Source organism: Drosophila mojavensis, unplaced genomic scaffold, assembly GCF_018153725.1.
Source record: "Drosophila mojavensis isolate 15081-1352.22 unplaced genomic scaffold, ASM1815372v1 contig_81, whole genome shotgun sequence".
Lineage (NCBI taxonomy): Eukaryota > Metazoa > Arthropoda > Insecta > Diptera > Drosophilidae > Drosophila > Drosophila mojavensis.
The window spans coordinates 8,141,202-8,163,827 of record NW_025318907.1 but is presented as its reverse complement, the minus strand read 5'-3'; the positions used below and the strand labels follow the sequence as shown (position 1 = coordinate 8,163,827).

At 39.5% G+C, this 22,626-nt stretch overlaps 6 protein-coding genes and 1 long non-coding RNA gene across 8 annotated transcripts in view; 2 read left to right on the top strand and 5 right to left on the bottom strand.

Moving 5' to 3' along the window:
- Nucleotides 1–654: 654 nt before the first annotated feature.
- Nucleotides 655–1,874, bottom strand: LOC122757780. Its single transcript, XR_006357933.1, has 3 exons — nucleotides 1,740–1,874; nucleotides 1,213–1,395; nucleotides 655–1,156 (listed from the first exon to the last, which is right to left on the bottom strand). It is a non-coding gene; the product is annotated as an uncharacterized LOC122757780 (long non-coding RNA).
- Nucleotides 1,875–3,459: 1,585 nt separating this feature from the next.
- LOC26527732 lies at nucleotides 3,460–4,233 on the bottom strand. Its single transcript, XM_015164584.3, has 3 exons — nucleotides 4,124–4,233; nucleotides 3,867–4,052; nucleotides 3,460–3,766 (listed from the first exon to the last, which is right to left on the bottom strand). Exons 1-3 carry the CDS (start codon nucleotides 4,170–4,172, stop codon nucleotides 3,546–3,548), a joined length of 456 nt encoding a protein of 151 aa, XP_015020070.1. The 5' UTR covers nucleotides 4,173–4,233; the 3' UTR covers nucleotides 3,460–3,545.
- Nucleotides 4,234–4,366: 133 nt separating this feature from the next.
- LOC26528647 lies at nucleotides 4,367–5,261 on the bottom strand. Its single transcript, XM_015164583.3, has 3 exons — nucleotides 5,152–5,261; nucleotides 4,731–4,928; nucleotides 4,367–4,664 (listed from the first exon to the last, which is right to left on the bottom strand). The coding sequence occupies exons 1-3, from the start codon at nucleotides 5,216–5,218 to the stop codon at nucleotides 4,447–4,449; spliced, it is 483 nt and encodes a 160-aa protein (XP_015020069.1). The 5' UTR covers nucleotides 5,219–5,261; the 3' UTR covers nucleotides 4,367–4,446.
- Nucleotides 5,262–6,686: 1,425 nt separating this feature from the next.
- Nucleotides 6,687–9,604, top strand: LOC6581045 (zinc finger protein 808). Its single transcript, XM_002006798.4, has 2 exons — nucleotides 6,687–7,192; nucleotides 8,320–9,604. Exons 1-2 carry the CDS (start codon nucleotides 6,802–6,804, stop codon nucleotides 9,177–9,179), a joined length of 1,251 nt encoding a protein of 416 aa, XP_002006834.2. The 5' UTR covers nucleotides 6,687–6,801; the 3' UTR covers nucleotides 9,180–9,604.
- Nucleotides 9,605–12,927: 3,323 nt separating this feature from the next.
- On the bottom strand, nucleotides 12,928–16,342 carry LOC6581044 (nuclease SbcCD subunit C). Its single transcript, XM_002006797.4, has 2 exons — nucleotides 15,309–16,342; nucleotides 12,928–14,027 (listed from the first exon to the last, which is right to left on the bottom strand). The coding sequence occupies exons 1-2, from the start codon at nucleotides 15,831–15,833 to the stop codon at nucleotides 13,011–13,013; spliced, it is 1,542 nt and encodes a 513-aa protein (XP_002006833.2). The 5' UTR covers nucleotides 15,834–16,342; the 3' UTR covers nucleotides 12,928–13,010.
- Nucleotides 16,343–16,441: 99 nt separating this feature from the next.
- LOC6581043 (tetratricopeptide repeat protein 7B) lies at nucleotides 16,442–21,425 on the bottom strand. 2 transcript variants are annotated; one of them, XM_044011279.1, is made up of 9 exons: nucleotides 21,157–21,425; nucleotides 20,807–21,089; nucleotides 20,625–20,736; nucleotides 19,620–20,556; nucleotides 19,002–19,550; nucleotides 17,535–17,632; nucleotides 17,351–17,464; nucleotides 17,094–17,290; nucleotides 16,442–17,031 (listed from the first exon to the last, which is right to left on the bottom strand). In XM_044011279.1, exons 1-9 carry the CDS (start codon nucleotides 21,281–21,283, stop codon nucleotides 16,899–16,901), a joined length of 2,550 nt encoding a protein of 849 aa, XP_043867214.1. In that variant the 5' UTR covers nucleotides 21,284–21,425; the 3' UTR covers nucleotides 16,442–16,898. The 2 variants fall into 2 exon arrangements, with proteins under 2 accessions (XP_043867214.1, XP_002006832.2); XM_002006796.4 differs by having other exon boundaries at nucleotides 17,535–17,662; nucleotides 21,157–21,424.
- A 592-nt stretch (nucleotides 21,426–22,017) lies between these two features.
- LOC6581042 (7SK snRNA methylphosphate capping enzyme bin3) overlaps nucleotides 22,018–22,626 on the top strand; it is a 47,641-nt gene continuing 47,032 nt past the window's right edge. Inside the window, exon 1 of the mRNA XM_044011275.1 lies at nucleotides 22,018–22,468. The gene's annotated coding sequence lies outside the window, so the exon portion shown is untranslated. The remainder of the gene's footprint in view (nucleotides 22,469–22,626) is intronic.

The window sequence follows — 22,626 nt, the reverse complement described above, 5'->3', positions numbered from 1 at the left end:
GTCTGTTGGTCTGTTGATAGCGCAAACAAAACGTCAGATAAGCACGTTCAACTCAGTCGAGGATTGACGGCCCATTCAATTGAGTAGGTGTAGGTGTAGGTGTATCTGTATCTGTATTTGTATCTGAATCTGCGAGTACTGCAAACTGCGATGCTTCGAATCGTATAGTTGAATTTAATTCTGTGCAATCAGCGGCGTTTTACGACGCTCTATATATATTTATATATTTGTGCACATATACTATATACACATACATATGTGCTTGAGGATGAGTAAACATTGTGGCAGCAAGAAAGCATTGATTGGATTTTGAATGAGATTGAATACGATTGGGGCACATCATCAAAAAATACCGCACTACACTAAGCCAAAAATTATAGACCATATGTTAAATTTCCCTATCTTTCGTCCATATTTCAATATCTCTCAATACACGTTTTAATGAGAATCGCAATTTAAATTAATTTCATTCATATACAACTTTTTAGACAATGATCAAATATCTCGTTTTACTTTTCCCAGTGTCTTTCTTTTCGTCAAATTTGATTATTAAATTTTTATCTACCGTATTCAACTGTGACTTAGGATTTGGATAGCACGAACAGGAAAATTAAATTAACCACAATTTTGTATATCAATTAAAACACGTTAGAGTACAGTTATTTGAGAGAGCTTCTATGCATTTATTACTTATAAATGAATACTTATAAATAAATACAGTAGAATCCGGTAATAACGACTCCGCTTATAGCATTTGCGCGGTTATAGCGCCTTCCGGATATAAACACAGACCCTTGAGTGTCGTTATAATCGGATTCTACTGTATTTTATTTTGGGTAAGTTGATATCTATTACTGTGTATACGTATTGCTTTTTTATAGCAATTTATCCACTTTAACTCTGACAAACATAATGTGATCTGTTGCTCTAAGTTTAAAATCAGTTCACAAATACACTAGCAATACACTAGCAATACTCCAAATTGCATACACTCTAAAATATATTCCCTGCTCTCTGGTACCACCTGAACCTATATCGCAATTGCAGGCTAATTCACATTCAAAACAGATCAAACTTTTATACACAACGCGGGTCGGTCCTACTATGCCACATGTTTTATCTTTGGCCCGGAAGCACACAACATTTATAAGAGTATCTGAAAAGGAATAATTTATTTCATCGATTGTTTGCAATACAATACAGAAGAGTTACCAGTTATTTTCATTTTAGGATCTATGCATTCATCCAGAGCTTCGTCCGGCTTACTGTCCCCGATTGGCTGTACTTTGCCCCTATCAGCTGTTGTATTTCTGATGAATACAAGATTTTTCGCCGGTTTACAATTTGAAATATAATTAGTGCAATCAAAACACCTGTTTCCTTGTCCACACACATCTGTAAAATGTTGGTTATTTGAAACAAACACTCAGTACGAAGTCACTACGCATAGGTTTTCAAATATCTATGTAAGGATCGATGTCCAGAATGGGCATATGTAGTTAAGGTAATATTGGTATTATTTGACTAAGAGCTTTATGTCATTGTGAGTTCAACTGAATAATTTTAGTTCTTTATTTTTTAATAAAAACGAAAAGTATTTTTTTAAATATTTGTCAGTTGTTGTCAGTTAAAAAGCAAAATATTTCTTTACGTCAGATTTCTCAGATATTTATTAAATTAGAAGTCCGCCTAGATATAGTATATATAGTTAAAGCATAGTTATCGGGAATTAAAATTACCATTATGCACCCAGAAAAACAAGAAAATACAAATAATTTTAAATGTGTTCATTTTTTCAACGAAAAGTTTTGTAATCAGAGCTCAAATTTAATTTTGACAAATAACATTTAGACTCGTAATAAATACAAGAGCTTGCTGGGTTTTAGCAAGGTAGAGCAGGTATTGATACATGTAGAATATCTATATCTAGATATTGCTGTAGATATAGATATAGATATAGATATAGATATAGATATAGATATAGATATAGATATATATATATATATATATATATATATAGATATAGATATAGATATAGATATAGATATAGATATAGATATAGATATAGATATAGATATAGATATAGATATAGATATAGATATAGATATAGATATAGATATAGATATAGATATAGATATAGATATAGATATAGATATAGATATAGATATAGATATAGATATAGATATAGATATAGATATAGATATAGATATAGATATAGATATAGATATAGATATAGATATAGATATAGATATAGATATAGATATAGATATAGATATAGATATAGATATAGATATAGATATAGATATAGATATAGATATAGATATATATATATATATATATATATATATATATATATATAGATATAGATATAGATATAGATATAGATATAGATATAGATATAGATATAGATATAGATATAGATATAGATATAGATATAGATATAGATATAGATATAGATATAGATATAGATATAGATATAGATATAGATATAGATATAGATATAGATATAGATATAGATATAGATATAGATATAGATATAGATATAGATATAGATATAGATATAGATATAGATATAGATATAGATATAGATATAGATATAGATATAGATATAGATATAGATATAGATATAGATATAGATATAGATATAGATATAGATATAGATATAGATATAGATATAGATATAGATATAGATATAGATATAGATATAGATATAGATATAGATATAGATATAGATATAGATATAGATATAGATATAGATATAGATATAGATATAGATATAGATATAGATATAGATATAGATATAGATATAGATATAGATATAGATATAGATATAGATATAGATATAGATATAGATATAGATATAGATATAGATATAGATATAGATATAGATATAGATATAGATATAGATATAGATATAGATATAGATATAGATATAGATATAGATATAGATATAGATATAGATATAGATATAGATATAGATATAGATATAGATATAGATATAGATATAGATATAGATATAGATATAGATATAGATATAGATATAGATATAGATATAGATATAGATATAGATATAGATATAGATATAGATATAGATATAGATATAGATATAGATATAGATATAGATATAGATATAGATATAGATATAGATATAGATATAGATATAGATATAGATATAGATATAGATATAGATATAGATATAGATATAGATATATAGATATAGATATAGATATAGATATAGATATAGATATAGATATAGATATAGATATAGATATAGATATAGATATAGATATAGATATAGATATAGATATAGATATAGATATAGATATAGATATAGATATAGATATAGATATAGATATAGATATAGATATAGATATAGATAGAGATTATTTGAAATACACTTAATCAACAATATACAAATTTCACATCTCAAAGTCTTAAAGATCAATAAAACAATATTCATGCGATCCACACATTTTTAACGGCTCAGATAATTCGAACCTAATGAGTACTTGCTGGTAGCAAGGCTTAAGGCATTTGAAAATGTATCAATAAATAATCAATCCGCTTATATACAGTACAATTTGAAGAGATTCCAAATAAATAACCGATGTAAGGTCTTCCCTTACGGCTTTTGAGAATTTAGTTGGATCACATTGACAGGCTGCTGCACACGCCCAGCATACGGCACCCTCATCATTATAATTGTTTGATATTACGCCACAGGTCTTATCTTTAGTTATGGAACACAGAACACCGTTCAGAACACCTAAAACGCAACAATAAATAATCTTTAGTTGTTTCCATAATAAATACACACACAGATATAAAGAGAATGTCCTTGAGCCAAGCAATGCGCATAGACTTACCAGTTAAATTCACACCAGGCTTTATACACTTATCTAACTCCGATTCGGATCCCGAGGCATTTACACTCGGTATAGCCTTCGTAGAATCCTTTTGTGGTACTGTGAATTTAAAAAGGTCTTTGGGTGGCCTGCAATTGTGAATGTCAACTACGCAGTCAAAACATTTATTATAATGACCATTGACATCTGTAAGGTTCAGTTTTCAGTCAATCGCAATATAGTTATTTATGATACATGACGTGTAGAGCTTAACTTACTGATCATCAAACTGAACAGCATATAGCCAAAAATTATATTTAAAAACATATTTGAAGTTTTGGTATGTATTATTTGAATTATCTGGAACAAGGAAAACAATTTTTAATGATTGATAAACTTCTATAATGGCATAAAAACTGTTGTTTTTTTTTTTTTCATTTTCCATAATTATTACAGTTTATCTTCATATTTGTTAAATTATGAAACTTAACAGAAACAGAATAAATGAATGAATCGTTCTATTTAGAGGCGAAACCAGTTACTAAGTGAAAGTAGCTGTGCATATATATTTATCGGAATAGTGATTTCAACACAATTTAATTTAAATTGTATAGTAACAGACAAAAAAAATACAAAAGTGGACAAATTGTATCAATGATTTGCGAATTGCTGAATTTGTTTGTGTCGTACAACGACAATACTTAAAACATTGCTGGCAAGCGATACGATGGAAATGATGTATGTTAACATAATCCTTGCTGGCGACAGTCTGACATCCAAAATATGGGGCCCAGAAGCAAATGAATGTGTCTACTTCATCTGCAGCATAACCATATAAAATTCAGATTGACATTAATATTGGGATTGAATATATTTTTGAATTACCAGTTATTGTATAACCATCAATAACGCAGCCAGCCAATTTTGTATCCGAATCCGCTATCTCGAATGTGGTTATGGGACGAACTATTTCAGAGTCAAACAACGACATCTTAAAGGGGGCCCAGCCCGTTCTGTTAACTTCACAAGATCCGCTGTATGCGCTGCAGTTGACGCATTCATTGTTCGATACATTTCCAGCATCTATAATGAGAGATACAGTTATCTTATTTATATAAAGTGTTCGTTATTACTATTAGTAATAAGTAGAAAGTTCTCCAGTCGAAAGTGCCCGATCCACAGCCCATGCACGTGATTAGGGGCGCCTATAAGTGAGTGTGTGCGTTTGGATGCGCGAGTTTCTAAATATATCCATATCGGGAACTTTCGACTAAAGCATTAAATTAATAATTAATAATCTCCTGACCACTTTCTGTAAGGAAACTAATAATTCCAAACAATATAATAGGAAAGTAGTTTGTCATTTTAACCATTTTGTTCAAAAATATAGCTTCAAGGCATTCTATGTTTCAATGTTATGGGTAATCCTTGTTTTTTGTAATTATCTTGAAAACGCACCAATTAGAGATAGTCCAGGGTTACAAGATTCATTATCAGTCATTATAAAAAAAAATTATTTTAAATTTATGTGTTATCTGCGTTCTGTTTAATATAAGAATAGGCAAATTTTATAGGATTACTTTTCAGTTTCAGTGACTCAATCCATATATGTATTTACATTATATCAGTTTGTACTTGGTAAGTCCGGGACTTGGAATTTTTTTAAACGACGTCGGCTATTACAACTATTGTCAAGTAGGCTTTTTGCAAGAATATTATAGCATCAATGCATTCCATACATTTTAATTTACTTTGCAGGCAGCAAAAGTTTCGAGTATCCAGCTCTATAGATGGATGATATATAAAGTCGCAAAGTCTCAATATAAAGTCTCAAGACATACACGACTAAACAAACTTAGCTTATCGCCTTAAGTAGAAATCTATATACTTTATGGGCTCTACCACACCTCCTTCTGCCCGTTACATATGTTTTCTGAAAACCTTTATACCCTGATTTAGTAATTTGATTTAATTTGATTTCGTGAATAAACATATATATTATTATATATGTAAATAAAGTATTACACATTTCGGATTTGATATACTTTGGACTTGGGCTACTTCCTCCTCCCTTAAAAATTCTCAAAAAAATGTATTTCAATTCAATCAAACCGACTAGACATCAATTGTTTATTGTCTATCTTACTATGGGCAATTAATAGAGCATAATAGCTCAGCTATTCTCAACAAACACAGAATTGTATACATAATATACCATTCCTAAAAACATATACATTCAGAAGTAAATATAGAACTAGAGGTCGGCATATCACGTCGATAGATCACAAACAACTTTAAAAAACAGACTTGATACTCATATATTCATTTCGAGCATCCCCCATTTTGAGAGCAACATCAATGAAATAAAAGTTGTCATGTGGAGAGAACGGGAAACCCGCTCAGTACAAAGCTCGACACAGCCGAGCGATAAGGGCGATAAGAGGCTGATTTATTTTTGGTTCGCGTCCGTTGGAAGATACAATGATGCGACCACCGAAATCGGCAAAATTTCGGTGCGATAAGAAGTTCATCAGTACTGAGGTTCCATGACGATAAGGTAGACGGTTACACGTCGACTGAAGTACTCGCTAAGGCTGCTGCAGTTACCATAGATACCCGATTCCGAATTCGGATCCCAATAATCAATTAGTAAGCGCTGATTGTAAATTAGCAAACATTGACAGACAGTCTCGGGCCGCTTATCGCAGGGCGAGCGATCCATGTCAAGGGCTATCAATGCGCCCTCTGCCGGCAACGGCAAACGCATCGGCATCGGCATCGTCATTGACTTCGGCATCGGCATCTACATCGACATCGACATTAGCAGCGGCATCAGCATCAGTACTTCTCAGTCTGCGGTCGAGATCGTCGATCGTTGTCATTGAACACGCTCGAAGCACAGACGTCCAGCAACGGTCCAGCTGAGCGGACGGTTGTAGTTCAAGGTATTAGCATTATGTTCCCGCTGCTGAATCATTCGGTCATCGTGGTGTGCCGTTGCTGCCTGGTGGAACAGCCGGAGCAGTGCCACAGCATTGGCGACAATGATCAACTGCTTAGCCAGCTGCTCACGCTGTCGCCCACTCTGCAGATCGTGCCCAGCGATGTCATCTGCCAGCTCTGCCTGCATCGACTCCATGACGCCCTTGACTTTCGACAGCGCTGCGAGGAATCGGAGCGCATTCTACGCGCCCGGAACGAGCAGGCCTTGGACGATGCTCTCGAGTGCCTCGAGCGGGAGGTTGGATGCCTGGAGCAAGCTAAATCCATGTCCTTGTCCTCGTCCATGTCCACGTCCATGTCCATGCCTATGTCTGTGTCATCGCTGCCGGAGCCGGTTGACTTTGGTGAGTGAGCTGAATAATTGATAAGCACATCAAATTAATTAGCCTAATAATAAACGTGTCAAAATAGAATTAATGTTGAAAAAACCTTATCAAAGGAAAAATCTGCATTCGTAGGCCCATTATCAAGGCAACATCCGCTTGAGCTAAACACAATTTATGCTTAAACTTTAAACTTAAACTGTTAACTTACTTACGTTAACTAAAGCTAGAAATTGTCTTAGTTACTTTGTAGTTCATATCTGTATACAAACTAAACATTTTAATCAAATCAAATTGCGAAAGGCTTTTATTGATTGCAATCAGTTTATCAGGAGGCTTCAATAAAATCCATTTAGTATATTCCACTGTACAGTTACATCATTTAAGAGTGAGAAGAAAGAGCGAGAGTGAGAGAGAAAGAGAAAGACAGAGAGACCCAAAAAAAAAATAAATAATAATTATAATTAGCCTCGATTAAGAGATTATATATTTTTTCTTGGACTTTATTCCTCTGTCAAATGCAGAACTAAAAAACTTTGTGGGAAACATTAACGTTTATATGAGTTATTTATATATATATATAAATATAAATATAAATATTTTATATTATCTTATGTCCTTATGAGAGTAAAAGAGATTTTCGCTACTCAAGAACTCCAAAAACAAGTCGTAAAAACTTTCAAAAGATATTGATAAGTTCCGTTAAAGATGACAGACTGTGCTTATTAATAAGTCTGGAAGATTTCTTTTCGCGCGCATATCCCTCCCTCCCTCAAGATTATTCAGTAAATCTCTATATCTTTACTATATAGAGGAATGTCAATTTGCAATTTAAATGCAATTGTTGAACCCCTCAACCCAGTTCAACTATATTCTCTTATCCTGTATGCAGTTCACATATATTTCTCATTTTGGGGAAAAAAAAAGAAGTAATAATAACATTATTAGCGAGTCAGATAATATTAAGGCTTAGCTGTGAAAGACAGTGATTCTCGATCCCATAACTGACAAACTTAGCTAAGAGCTCACTAGATATTTGGTATCCTATACTCTCCCCACTGTATATAGCGAGTATAAGCAAAATATTGAAATAATATAATATTAACAATCAATCCATAAATAAATATGATATTTATCTTACTCTGCAGGTTCGCTAGATCTGTCGGATTTGTTTCGCGGCAATCAGGAGCAGCCGAACACAATGATTGCCACCTGGGACGCTGACATCCTAAACACACCTACCCATTTGCCAGGTGACCTGGAACCATTGAAGCCCGCCGAAGAAGAAAGTGCAGCCGAGGGCGCGAAAGAGGAACAGAATTGTACGGCAGATCTAGCTGTGCCGCCCAAGCGAAAGAGGGCGCCTCGCAAGGCAGCGGCCAAATCAGGAGACAGTGCGAAAGGGGAGCGCAGCAGGACGCCAAAGTCGCTATGTCCGTGCACTGAGTGCGAGAAGAAGTTCACGCGTAACTTTCAACTGAAGCTGCACATGATATCGGTGCATGGGCTGGGCGATGGGCTGCGCTACAAGTGCGAGGTGTGCGCGAAGAGCTTCGCATCGCGGCACAGCCTGCGCTATCATTTTACATCGCTGCACTCCACCGAGCGACCGTTTGTCTGCGAGCTGTGCGATCGACGGTTTGTGCTGCGCACCCAACTGATCTCGCATGCCCGTATGCACACGGGCGAAACGAAGCCGCGCATCTTCGACTGCACCGTGTGCGGCAAAACGTGGCCCACCAAATCGGATCTGCGCACCCATATGCGCTCCCACGATCCGGACATGTCCAAGCGACCCTACAAGTGTGATAAGTGCAACAAGGCCTTCTTCACGCGGGGCCACCTGAACTCTCACCACCTGGTGCACACCGGCGAAAAGCCCTACGCCTGCACCTACTGCGACAAGTCCTACCAGAGCGTTGGCAATCTAAACAATCACACATTGAGGCAGCACTCGAGTCTCATCGAGACGCAGATGAATCTGAAGTACGGCGACCTTGAGAGCTAAGCTCGTTGTCATTAGTTTCCCTTTGAAAACATCTTTAACAAATAATCATGTTTCCGCCTACTAGAAACTCAGTTATTGTCTAAGGAATCGTACATCATAATTTCTACATAATAATTAGAATTTGAACTTATTTTGCAACTATATTTTGTTAATTGAAATCTGTGAACTTTGACAAATGATGCAATTTGTAACTATCTGTCTGTAGGCCGGGTAGAAGTATTAGATTTTTCAACACAAACATGCAAAGAATATTTATAAATTCAAATATATAAGAAAATATATACACATCTGTATGTATATATAATTGCTAATAAATATATGTATATACAAATATATATGCATTACATTTCAATAGTCTTTACGTTTCAAAACTAATTAAGCAACAAAACTATGTTAAATTATTTATTAGGCATAATCAAATTATATATTTATCATTTAAATCAAAAATAAAGTAAAATAAATCAATTGAAATTTCTATTTTTAATCATTATTAATTTTTTTTAGGTATTTCACCACATCAAAATAAATTTTAAAAAAATGACTATGAATATATACATACATTATATACATACATATATATGTTTGAATTTTGGTTGTTTGATGGAAGCACTCGTTTAAAATCTTATGAAACGCCGCTCTTATCGCTCATAAAACATCTTTGTATACTTTTCTATAATCAATATGTATATGTACATCATTAATTTTATGTACGAAAATAAAATATGCCATACAATAATTATAAATAAAAATTAAAAGTAAATAATTGCCACAGATTATGCAAAAAAAATCAGAATAAACTAATAAATAAATATACAAAAGTGACCGTTAAGAAAGCGCAAGTAATGTTCCAGCAATTTCGCAAAAATTTGTTTGCTTTTATTTTTTTCGCTTTACTTATCACTTACAATACTCTATAGCTCTGAGAGTATACACTGAAAAGTCTCTGAGGCTCGTTGACTATATTAAAAATGTTTAAGAAACATTTTCATATTTCATTTTCTATTATACGTTGAGATCTCGATGTGCATTACTCTTTTGTTTTCCGATTAATTCTCTCCAAGTATGCAAAGTGAACAAATTGTCCACATTAGATTTAATAGTCTCTTATAATCCTATAATATATGTATTTTATATAATATTTCTAAAAATTCTTTTGATGGTGTTTCCTATCAAAATAATAATAATTAATTTCCGTTAAAATTCTTTATTGTTTTACAATTGAATTTTTCTTGGATATGCTCAATCTCCAACATTTCACAGTTCATTTACTTGTAGACTTCTTAAAGATTATAAAAATACATAATTATTCCAGATTGTTCAAGGGTATAAGCCTTAAAAAATTTTTCACTTCTTGAAGTGCGAAAATAATGATTATTGAATCAATTTATTTTAATGTTTTTGGACCGTAAGCAATCAAATAATAATAATAATATATTACTAATAAAATGACACTAAATTTCCGCATTATCTTAGCTCAAACGCCGCTTTAAAATAAAACTTATCAGCACGGAAAATGCCCAAGCTCAATAGAATATTTATAGAGCATACTGAGTACGACTGCCTTCATTGTGCTTCGAGAGCTCAGTATACCTATACCCATATGCATTTTTTATTATACCCTGAGTTCATTAAAAATGGGGAACTCAGACTATGATGGGTTTGTGGAAGAAGGCGTGGCAGTCCCCATATAATGTTTATGTTCTTACACACTTTGAGCTCGTGTCGATCTCAGTCTGTCTGTCTATCTGGCCCTCTGTATGAGCTCGGCTATCTATTCATAAAATTGTACTCCAGTCATACCACACGCAGCAATTAACACTTTTTCGTTAGTTCTTTATTATCAAAAAATTATTTTTATTTTTACGTAACTTTAGAACCAAATAAATGTAAACAGATATTTCGAATTTCGGATGCGCTTATCAGCTTATCAGCTTCTCAGGGGTATCAGGGTATCTTATAGTCGAACAGACTCGACTAGAGCACTCTTGTTAAAATATGTACATATACAAATATGTATATATAGAAAAGTATGTATAGTGTACCCGCTAACTAGATGTGTATATACATACATATACATATGCCGGTTCCACTATCAACGCCTTTAATCAAAACAAGTGCCTGGCAGTCTGATCGTAAACAAGCAAAGACGAGGCATCCAGAGCATCCAGAGAAGAGACGACCGATTCACTTGCAAAGACAATTTTCATTGGTTTCAATTACAAAATGACCAGAGAATAACAACAACAGCATGAGAACAACAACTACAACAATGGAAAATGGCATAGTAACGAGACATGCCATAATTATGAGCCAGAAAAAGTGTTAATCCAATTAACTTTGATTTGACACCGGGAAGTGACCGCCGTCGAATGGCCTAGGTCAGCGATTCGTATAGCCAGGAATGCGTAGAAGACGATAGCTCGAGAGCTCTTTCCACTGACTCACTGTCGATAAGATGAGATAGCCTTGTCACCCTCGACTGCGGGGCTAATCACGAAGTATATCTCGCTGGACATTTCTCTAAAGTGTTTACTTGTGTGCCCCTTCACAGACTCGCATAATTAGTCATACCGTATGAAAAGTGCCAATTATTACGCATCGAGGCGTGTGTCCTCCGGCTAGGTACACCAAGACAGCCAGACATTGACCCAACCCTACCCAGGTTGCCGGGCTTTGTTGCCATTGTCTGCGACTCTCACGTCACGTATTTGCCAATACGTGATCTTTTCGTTCTAGACGATGCCTTTTATTTCAGATTGTAGATTTGAAATTTTTCAGAAGACATTACCAACATCATTTCAAATTGTTTTCCTCAAATTATGCTCATCACTGAACATAAAGTTAATAGAACTGGGCTGGGAATAGAAACTGAAATCTTAAAATTCTTTTTTCTACGATTTCTGCCTTCTAGGTTAAGATAGAGCCCGTCTCAAGATTCATACTAGAAAATATGAATATATACATTCTAAAGTCTTATAGTTACTACAAGCAAAAACCAAGATATAATAACGCCAAAACTGCTGATGTGCAATAATTCCAACATGATAACGGTAATACAGACACTCAAGGTAATAGAAAGACTAAACGAATATTATGTTCTAGAATTCATGTTTTTGCAAGTGTAGGGAACACCCAAGGTGGACTATCAAGAACTCTTGGTACATGAGAGCCTGGAATGTGGAGCGAAACCTTAACAGGACAATCCAGGAGGTATTTAGCAAATAGACAAATGTACTTTAGAGCTAGAAACGGACGCCGCACCAGTACTGGAAAAGATTTAAACGCCGCTAAACTGAATCTCAATTTAACCAAAAATGTATCAATTATATTGCAAAACTTATCTGGATATGTTAACTGCATCCTAGTTACTAAATATTGTATGTTTCCTTCCATAAGCTATGTATTAGATCTTAGATCCTATCTTGTTTAGAGCTTTAATATTATGTTTAAAATACAATATTATATTCACATTTATTGTCTAAGCTCGGAGGCCAACGAAAGGACTATAATAAATATTAATGCGTCTGCTCCTCTACAGACCTATAAGCTATAGTACGATAGACAGACGGTAACTCCCGGCTGTCGGAATATCATTTCATTTGCTTACAAAATCACTTCCGAATGAACTATTCTACTATTAACTGAACTTCTATTGCTCATTCTAATCCATCGATGTCAGATTATGATGGTTTATGACGCAGTTCCTGCCATTCCGCCTGCATCGCAGAATTGACGAGTCGAACTCACGTGATTTCTCGAATTTATTATACAATAACAACAATAGCACACTTAACAGCTACTTCCCAGCTAGTTAGGGAACTCGTTTGGTAATTACTTGTGAAAGTCTTTCGGCGGACGCTGCGAGAAGAGCAGGCGTGCCAGCTGCGCTTGCTGCTGGGCGCAGAGGCTGCTCGAAGGCTGGTCCACGGCCGACTCGGGCGTCACGGACTGACGGACGAGCTCCCTGAGGCTGGCCGAGATCTTGGCAGTGCGGAAGCGCGCCTCGTGCTTGCGCTGGCGGCAGTCGACAAAGCGTTGCGATTGCTGCCGCTTGCGCTGGATGTCGTGCTGCAGTTGCTCACGCTTCAGGCGCTCCGATAGCTGGCGCTCGCGCCAGTGCTCCTCGTGATGGAGCTGCTCGAGCTGGTTGTCGTGCTGGAGCCGCTTCAAGTAGCTCTCTAGCAGCTGCGAGCGCAGCTGATCCGCACGGCGCAGTCGCTGCGTGAGCCGCATGCACGTGTCACGCTTGCGCAGCGTCTCGTCCAGCTGCTGCTCCTCCTGCTGCAGACTGACCGCCTCGCTGCGACGCGACTCCTCGCAGCGTCGCTGGCAGAGCGTCAAGTCGCGCTCCAGGCGCATCGCCGCCAAGCGCTGCTTGGCCGCCGCATCCTTGGCGTCCAGGGCGCCGCGCAGCCGCCGCAGCTCGGCCAGATCGCGCTCGGCCAGCGCCTGCAGCCGCGCCTTGGTCAGCAGGTAGTCCTGGAACTGTTTGTCGTGCACGGCGCGCTTATACTCCTCCAGCTGCTCGCACTTGAGCAGCTGTCGCTCCAGCCGCTCGTTCTCCCAGTATTTGCGGGCCAGCCACGCGTGCTCCTTGTCCGCCGCCCGCTCGCTCCGCTTCTCAGCCATGCGATTCAGTATCCTCTGATCGTGGCTGGGCACTCGCTCAAAGGCAGCGCGCACCGTCGGCGCCAGGCACAGGTTGGCCATGGAGGCGCACAGCGAGCTGTGGCCCTGCTTCTGGCCCAGCGGCACCAGCGACATGTTCTCCTGCGACTTGGACCTCGCTCGGCTGCCGCTGATGGCCAGCGTCGAAGCATCGCTACCCCTAAGTGAGCCGAACACAGTCTGCAATGAGACGAAGACGAGATTTTTAAGCCAATTGTACAAAATTCTAATACTGGGAATGGGAAATCAATCAGCTTCACAGCTTCAGATATACTCAAGGACAACTTTGCGGATTTGAATTCAGGATACTCCACGGGCAGTTTATCTTCATTGCGAATATCTGCACGAGTCGAACTCTATCCTATCATAGAGTTGGGCTTATTTGAGATAACTACTTAAGCATTTGGTAAGTCCGAATTAGATCATACTAGTTAGTATATAGGCAATATATCATGGCTAGCGCCTAGAGCCCTTGTCTGCAGGCATGTGCAACTGCAGTATGTAAAACGAGTCGATAACTGACAAGTTACCCTTTGATATGGTCTATAACATTCAACTCAACTGACTGACTCGCAAATATTTGAATGAGGAAAGAGAAACGAGTTAACTGCTATTCATTTTACTATCGTTCCTGTTTTTCCATTCCTGCCTCCGCCAACTCTTTCTCCATTACGTTTTCGCTCGATCTGTCAGTCTGTCTCAGTGACTCAAACTAGATACCTTGAAGTTTCGTAGCCTAGTTCTATACTCGTTGGTAGCCCAGTTTTGGTGTACAACATTGAGAGCTAGAGTTGTGCTAGATAGACATATCTGCAATCAAATTGGGCGTGGCAAATTAGGTAACAACGTATCCTCCACAGTCATAGAATGAGAGCTCGATAGCTTACCATGTGGAATACTGCGGACCCGTTCTATGCATCGACCTATATATTCAATCCACATGACCTGAAAAATCGAGGGTTTCTATCAAGAGCTACCTTAAAAGGTAAGGTCAACCTTTCAAGGCCCAAATGTCCTTCGAACTTGGTATTCCTTGGCAACACCTTATTTTTGCTGAATGATAGAATTCCTAGAGTTATTAAGGTCCTGTTTAGCCGTTAAGCCGTTTTATGACAAAATAAAATACAATAAATATGAGACCCTAAATATTAAAATGATGGTATGAAGATGATATGGAGATACGGACGAGTCTCGATAATTCGAAATGACAAGGGAATCAGTTGTTTTCGAATTACACAGAAATTCAAATTATCGAGAATAATCGAGTATGAATATTTTACAAGTCTTCTACTACAAGTCTGCCACTACTACTACTGTATCAAGTTCTGGTAGTTGGTTATCGGTGTCTGTTCGGATGAATAAATAATCATAAATAACCATAATCATTCAGTGAACGATTTCAGATGCTCTGGTCAGTTCAACCTCGCGCTTCCTCCTCCTCCCCATCCACGTCTCACTCACCTGGAGCATTTGGCAGTCGCGCAGGCCGCCCGTGCGACCAGCTCGCTGCTTGGAAGGTTTCTCTTTGAGCCCCGCCTCCTGAGGCTCCTCCCGGGACGGGCAACGTTGGCTGCCCGCGCTCTTGGAGCGCCTGCCCCTGGACGCTGTCGAGACGCGAGTGTGGCACTCGGCCGAGCCGCGTCGACTCTGCGGGATTCGGGGATGCTCCGCTGGGGACTTGGAAGCGCTGATTTGCCTGATTTGCCTGCTGTGACTGCGCACCCGACTGCCGTCTCTGTTGGCGCTGCCCTCGCCGCGCTGCACCTGCTCCAAGGCGCGTATCTGTTGATCCAGTTGCTTCAGCTGCGTCTCCGTGCTCGCAGCGGGTTGTCCACGTCCACTCGCATTGCTGCTGCTGTGCGAACTGTAGCAATCGCAGTGGCATATATCGCAACAGCTATCCGCCAGCTCCAGGGCAGCGAGCAGCTGCTTGTGCTGCTCCTTGGCGCGACTCTTGCCGCGCTGTCGCTTCCTCTTGGGTGTCATCCCGCTCAACCGTCCATCGCCTACTCCAGATGCAGGCCAAACTCTTAACTCTCAGCTCTATGGCCTAACTTCTTAGCTGGCGCAGCAATTCGAGCTGCATTCCAACTGAACTTTTTGGTATATTAATTAATCTGCTCGTAAACCCAAAACCCAAAACCCAAATTCCTGCGCACCTGCAGTGGCCTTTTCTAGCTTCGATTTAGTTTTGTTTACTTTTCTATTGATTGGCCATTCGCCCGTTGCCCTTGGCAACGAGTTGTCGAGTTATTTTTATTTTGACTTTGGCTTGCTTCGTGCCTTTCATTCCTCTTCTTCTTCTTTTTTGGAACACTTTCGAGGTTTTCCGCTGATATTTCTGACCGGAAATTAGCTGTGCCAATTAGACCACGAGAAGTGAAAGGAAGCTTTTCGAAGGACATGTAAGCATAGAACTTCAACTATTTACAAAATTTCTAAAAAACTTCACGCACGCAATGAAAGAAAATCTATCGAAATTCGAGTTGAAGTAAAGATCTATAAAACTAATTCGATATACACTCTAATATGGAATATACATTTAACATAATATATAAACATGGCTATCTAAATTATAGACATCATTAACAAAGTTAGTCTTACAAATTGTCTATTTAATTATGTATATATGTAACATAAATATTGAAATTAAATTATTGGTTTGGTATACAAATGTCTGCACATATTTCTATATTATGGAATAAATAACGTACAATAAATAACATCCCAATTTCCTTCATATTCATGGGAACGAACATATGTGCAGTTCCTAACAGATAGATAGGATTTAGGGCTTAGCCAAACATGCTTGAATAGGGATCGCAAATAACTTACATACATACACACGATTTACACCATCAATGCTTGTCCTAATACTGACAATAACCACGGAATAAATTCATAACAATAATAATGAAATCATAAATACATATCGTTCAATCTTCTACTAAGTAATATTGCTCTGCTCGTCTACTTTTGCTTCTCAGTTGAGGTTAGTTCTGGTGTAATATATAGAAAGGAAAACGAAATGCTTGTGTTCGCGCGAAATGCCTATTCGAAAACTAAAGGGATCGAGGTGAACGGAAGCACCGGACAAGACGGCTCCAGCTGCAGCGAGGTGGCAAAGCAGTCAGCAGATGAACTGTAATCTCCTAGTGTTTCCATAACTTGGCCCAGCGAAAACCTGCAAGATCAACAGCTGAGCATTTAGAACTTCTGAGTTTGGCGCATTCTTTAAACACTTGCCATATCTTTGGACAGTTGGGATCCAATTTAGCGGCGTCCTTCAGCATTTTCTCAGCCAGCCGCGGCTCGCCCAGTATTAAATGCGTCTCGCCGAGAGCGCGCAGAGCTTCGGTATGATTCGGATTGGCGGCAACGGCATTCAGAAAGCATTGCTTCGCATCCAGCCATTGCTCCAAATAAACATGCACCTGACCGCGCTGCAAAGTGCATGTTAGAAATATGATGCTGTTGATGAGTTACGCGACAGGCCAACTCACCATGAACATAATTTGATGCGAGAGCGGGTATATCTGCGTGGCTTCGTGTATGCAGTTGAGCGCCTCATTCGGTTGGTCGATGCGCATATAGACATCGGCGAGCAGCAGCCAGATCTATAGAAGGACATATATTTGATTAATGTTAGCTATACGACATGATTTACAGCAGTGCTCAATAGCCCACCTCGATTTGCAGCATCCAGGGACGGCGCGGCCCCGGCCTCTGGGTGAACGAGCTCAGCGAGCTAGCCGCCTCACTGAGAGCCTGTTCTACGCGCGAGACTGCGGCCAGCGAAGCAGCATACACGGAATCTTAAAGTTGCGATAACAAGTGAAACGAGAGTGAGGAAATTTGTTAAATTAACCAACTCGAGTTGGAGAGTACTAAAAACAACAGTATATACAATAAGTAAACGTGCCTAAATTTAAAGAAACGCATGCGAGAGGTTGCAAAGAGTTTTAAGAGCAGGCAAGCAGAAGAGATAAACGAGAAACAATTCGAAAGGCAGAAAGAAGAGGGAGAAAGAGAGAGAGAGGGGGGAGAGAGGGAGAAAAAGAAAGAACCACAATGCAGAAGCGTAAAAAGAAGCAGTTTATACATTTGCAAAGAGATATTCCTCGATTCCCCTAATATTACTACAATCGATCCCAGTTGAAATTTAATCCACTTCAGAACTTCAGAATCTGAATACGAAATGAATCTGAATTGAAAACATTTTTGCACTTCAATTTTTGAAGTCACTCTATAATCAAATATTTGCCGATCGGACTGTGAAATAGAATATTTCATAAGTAAATTGATCCTCACGGAAATAATCAGGCGGTGAAATACACAACAATATTATATCAAAATAGAAGATATAAAAATACAATGCAATTTGAGGATTTATATTAATTCGCATGAAAGTTGCATACATAAATTTAAACATTCTAAAATAGATTCTTTTTGCTATGACTAATGCCAAATATTGATGCGTATATGAATAGAACATTGAAATTTTAATAATATGAAATATAGCCCAGGCATTTTGTTTATTTCTATAATAAATGCTCCCAATTAAATTTCTTTATCAAATATTTCATATCTTCTATGTTTTTTCCTTACCTCATGCATCTATAAACTAGTGAGTTTCAAATCTTCTATCGATCTTTCAATGTGTTCATTGAGTTGCCAATCGAGCTGTCCGTTTATTATTACTTCTCAACGAATACCCTATTAGTATTTCATAATCTCTCCTGAATGTATATCAGATTAGTGGCTCGACATTTCCTGCATCTACTATATAATCTCTATCTATATCTAATTTATATATCATCTATATTGCAATTGTACAAGGACGTCGATACCAGCCGACGTTCGACTCAAGCAATTTTCGTTCTTTAATTTGCAATTAAGACTTACAATTATGTTTTATATTATTTTATGAATGTTTTTTTTTTTTTTTTTTTTTTTTAAGTAGACAGACACATTCCGCAGAAGTTGGGTAGTTACAGAGATGTAATAGATTTATATATATATATATATATGTACGTGGATGTGTATGTGTGTGTCGGTAATGTGTTTTTGTATTTATACAGAATATATAGTTATTATTAGAGGCAGGAGTTGTCATGGGGTCTATTGCGAGGTTATCGCACGACAGAAACTTACTCGAATCCTTGTCGGACATTTGCGACGAGTGAATCAGGTGGATGCCGCTCTTGGTATCCGAGTGCTTCTCCTCCTCACCCGCCAGCTGCGCCTCGTACAGGTCCCGCCAGACGGCGAGCATGTGCTGCACCGTGGAGAGCGCCGTCTCGGCGTCTTCCAGATTCAGCTGGAGATGCGCCTTCACATGGAGCAGCTGCAGATTGTCGGGAAACTCGTGCAGCGCATCCTCCACCACGCCCAGCGCCTCGCGCGGACGTCTCGAGGCCGTCAGCAGCAGAGCGAACAGATGCAGGCAGGGCGCATGCTCCATGCGCAGCGCCAAGGCGAAGCGAATGTGGCTCAGAGCCTCGCCCAGCTGATTGAGGAGCGCGTACTGCAGCGACAGGTAGTACTCGGCCAGGTGATCGTTGCCATCGTGCTGAACGGCACGCTCCAAGGCCTCCAGAGCCAACTTATTGTAGCTGTCGCGATCGCTCTTCAGCGTGGCCTGTACGGCCAGCTGCTGGTATCCAATGCCCACAAAGAGCTGACTCCGGGACGGACGAAGACCTACAATGTATGTGAGAGTGAGAGAGGTAGAGAGGCGCAAATGAGTAATGTGAATCAACCTGCACTCACCCTTCACTTCCCGCTTGAGCGCTTGCTGCGCATAGTCGAGCCCCTGCTTCACCGTCTCCAGACTCTCGTAGCAGATGCGCGAGGCCAGCAGACAGGGCAGCGGGTCGCCCGGCGTTAGCTTCATCGACTCCTGCAGCACGCGCAGCGCGTACGCGTGCTTCTCCGCGGCCATCAGGCTCAGCCCGTACTGCCGCCAGATGTGCTGCTCGCCAAAGCTGAACTTGAGCGCCTTTTCGAAGGATTCGTTGAGCAGCTGCACCAGACCCCAGCGGATCGTGGCCAGCGCCAGCAGATCGTAGACGGCCGTCACATTGCCCATGGCGTGCTGTCGCGCCTGCTTGAACTCCGGACTCTGCGACAGCACGGTGTCCCGCACAGCCAGGGCCTCGGCAATGAGCAGCAGCAGGATCACTTCCTCCTGCTGGTTGCGCGGCGTGAACTGCTGCCTGGCCGTGTACTTGCGTGGCTTCCACAGCCGCTTGGCTGCCCCGCCGCCACGTAAGGTGCTGCCCCCCGACTTGGTGGTGAATGGAGGCGTGTAGATTGTGCCTGACACGCCACGGAGCAGCACCTCAGCCAGCTGCCGGGCGAGCGTCAGGCGCAACGATTGCGTGGCACGCGTCTCAATGGCATTCAGCATAATGCGATATCTCTCCACGGCCACTTGCAGCTTGCCCGCTTTAATAAGGACGATGGGCGCCCGCTGCAGCGCCGTCTCCAGGATGGCGCCCATGCGGCGATTGACCTCCAGGGTTGCGCTGCTGCTCGGAATGGTGCTGCTGATGGCGAAGCTGCTTGACGACTGCTGCACCCCGGCATTCACGTTCAGTGTGGAGCCGGCAGTGGAATTGTTTGAGGAGGTATTGCTTCCACTCACGATGTCGTACTCCTGCAGGTAGAGCAGACCCAAGTCCGAGGCGCGCTCAAAGCAGCAAATCTGAGCAAGGGTCAAGAGGTTTTGCTTGTCGTTATTGCAGTGTGTGAGCTGAAGCAGCAGGATCTTACCATTTCCGAATCCTTTTCGGCCTTCTTGAACTTGGATGTGGGCTTGTGCGCCTGCTGCTCCAAGCAGAGGCCCTTAATGGCGTACGATTCGGCCAGGATCTTCAAGCTGCGTCTGTTCATATATCAAATTTATATATATATATATATAACAATCAGAAATTATATCAGAATTAGGGAATTACAGTGTCAACTCCTTCTCGGCCAGCGTATTCAGCTCCGCCTTGATGAAGTTCTCCAGACTCTGCTCGTACTCGCCGCAGGCGTAGCAGAGCTTAGCCAGCAGCAAATACGCATCCAAGGCTATGCCCGCCTTTTGGCCACTCTCGCCCAAGGCCAGATTTAGATAGCGCCTCGCTTCGGCCAGGCCATTTTTGGCTCGGCCAAAGGTCGACTCGGCGGCCACAGCATGTTCCTCCAGGTAGCTTTCCAGCCGTGCCTCGCCTATCAAAAAATTGGCCAAGCACTCTGTAAAGCAGTTAGGCAGTTCAGTGATTGATTTACTTTATTTTTATTTAGTTTACGTCTCTTTTACCGTTATGTGGCGATCCCGTTTTCAGCTCGTCCGTCAGCTCGATGACGCGCTGCCATTTGCCCTCGCTGCGACAGCTCTCGATGAGAGCCTCGACCTTGGTCGTGTTGTTGCGCGTGCGATTGGCCATAACGGTTAACTAGTTGATCGGCCAGCAACTTCGTTGATTTTCAATTGGTATAATAATTTCAACTTTTAATTCGATTACAATTTTTGCAACACACGCACACAAGCACACTTACATGCACTTGAACTAAAACAGCGTTGCCACCTGCTCGAACGAACTTTCTCATTACGTCACACACTTAATATGCGTTATCGAATACAAAAAAATTCGCTGATATAATAATAGCGTGTTATATAAAAAGAAAACTCATCTCAATTTGAAATGGCGGACTGTCAGTTGTCAATTTTAAGCACAGACTGTTCTCACATACAACATATGAGCTCATGCATTGAGCAAGCGGCACCCATGAAAGTGCACAATATGACAATCTTCTATTTATTATCATGGGAATGCTGCCACTGCAAAAACAGCTGTTTGTCAAATTTCAGCCATTTCAGCCATTCTTTGAACATATTTAGTATTTTCTTATCGATTATTTGGCATTTTTTTGCTCAAGCAAAGCAGGCACTCTCAATGCAGTTCCCATTTTGTTGTTGTGCGATATACACTATACTTGGGTAAAAGCAGCTCATTGAGGTGAACCGGCTCACTCGCTCTTTTTTGTGAAGTGAGCCAACTCACTCATATGGCTCACTGGCTCACCTGCTGATTGCCCGTGAGCAAGCAACTTGAAAGAAAAAAACTGTCAAAATACGTTACATTTAAACTAAAAAAAACGACATTTAAAATTTGTTTCTTAAAACTAACAGAACAAACTTTTAATAAAATATATATTATTTTAGCTCCCTTCATTGGGAATATAATGAGCGAGTGAGTAAAAATGCGCTAGTCAACCAAAATGAGCTAGTGAGCCAAAATGAGCCATATAGAAGGAACTGGCTCACTGCCTCAGTTCAGTGAGCCATTCATTTTAGCTCACTCACTCATGAGCTACCCAAGTCTAATATACACGCGTTGTGCTCAAAATTTTCTTAAAATATGAAATAAATACAAATGCGGCATTTTAGTGACAACATTTAACGCTACTTAAGCGTGCCGCTTTTGAGTTAGACAAATAAAAATCAAGGAACCTAATAATTTGACAATTTCATAAGGCAGGCGATCGACATACCATTGAAAATTGTAGATTCAATTGAACCTAATTACACAAATAACTTTATTTAGCTGTGCAGCACTCATAAAATAACGGTAAGGAATTTAGTCTGTTTATACTTTGCAATTTAGCTAAAAGCACAAATACATGCGCACTTACGCCCAAAGCGCAGTGTGACCGTGCGCATGTAAAAGCTAATGTATGAATATATATTTATATGTGTGTGTGCCGCTGTTAGGCTAACGCTCAGCTG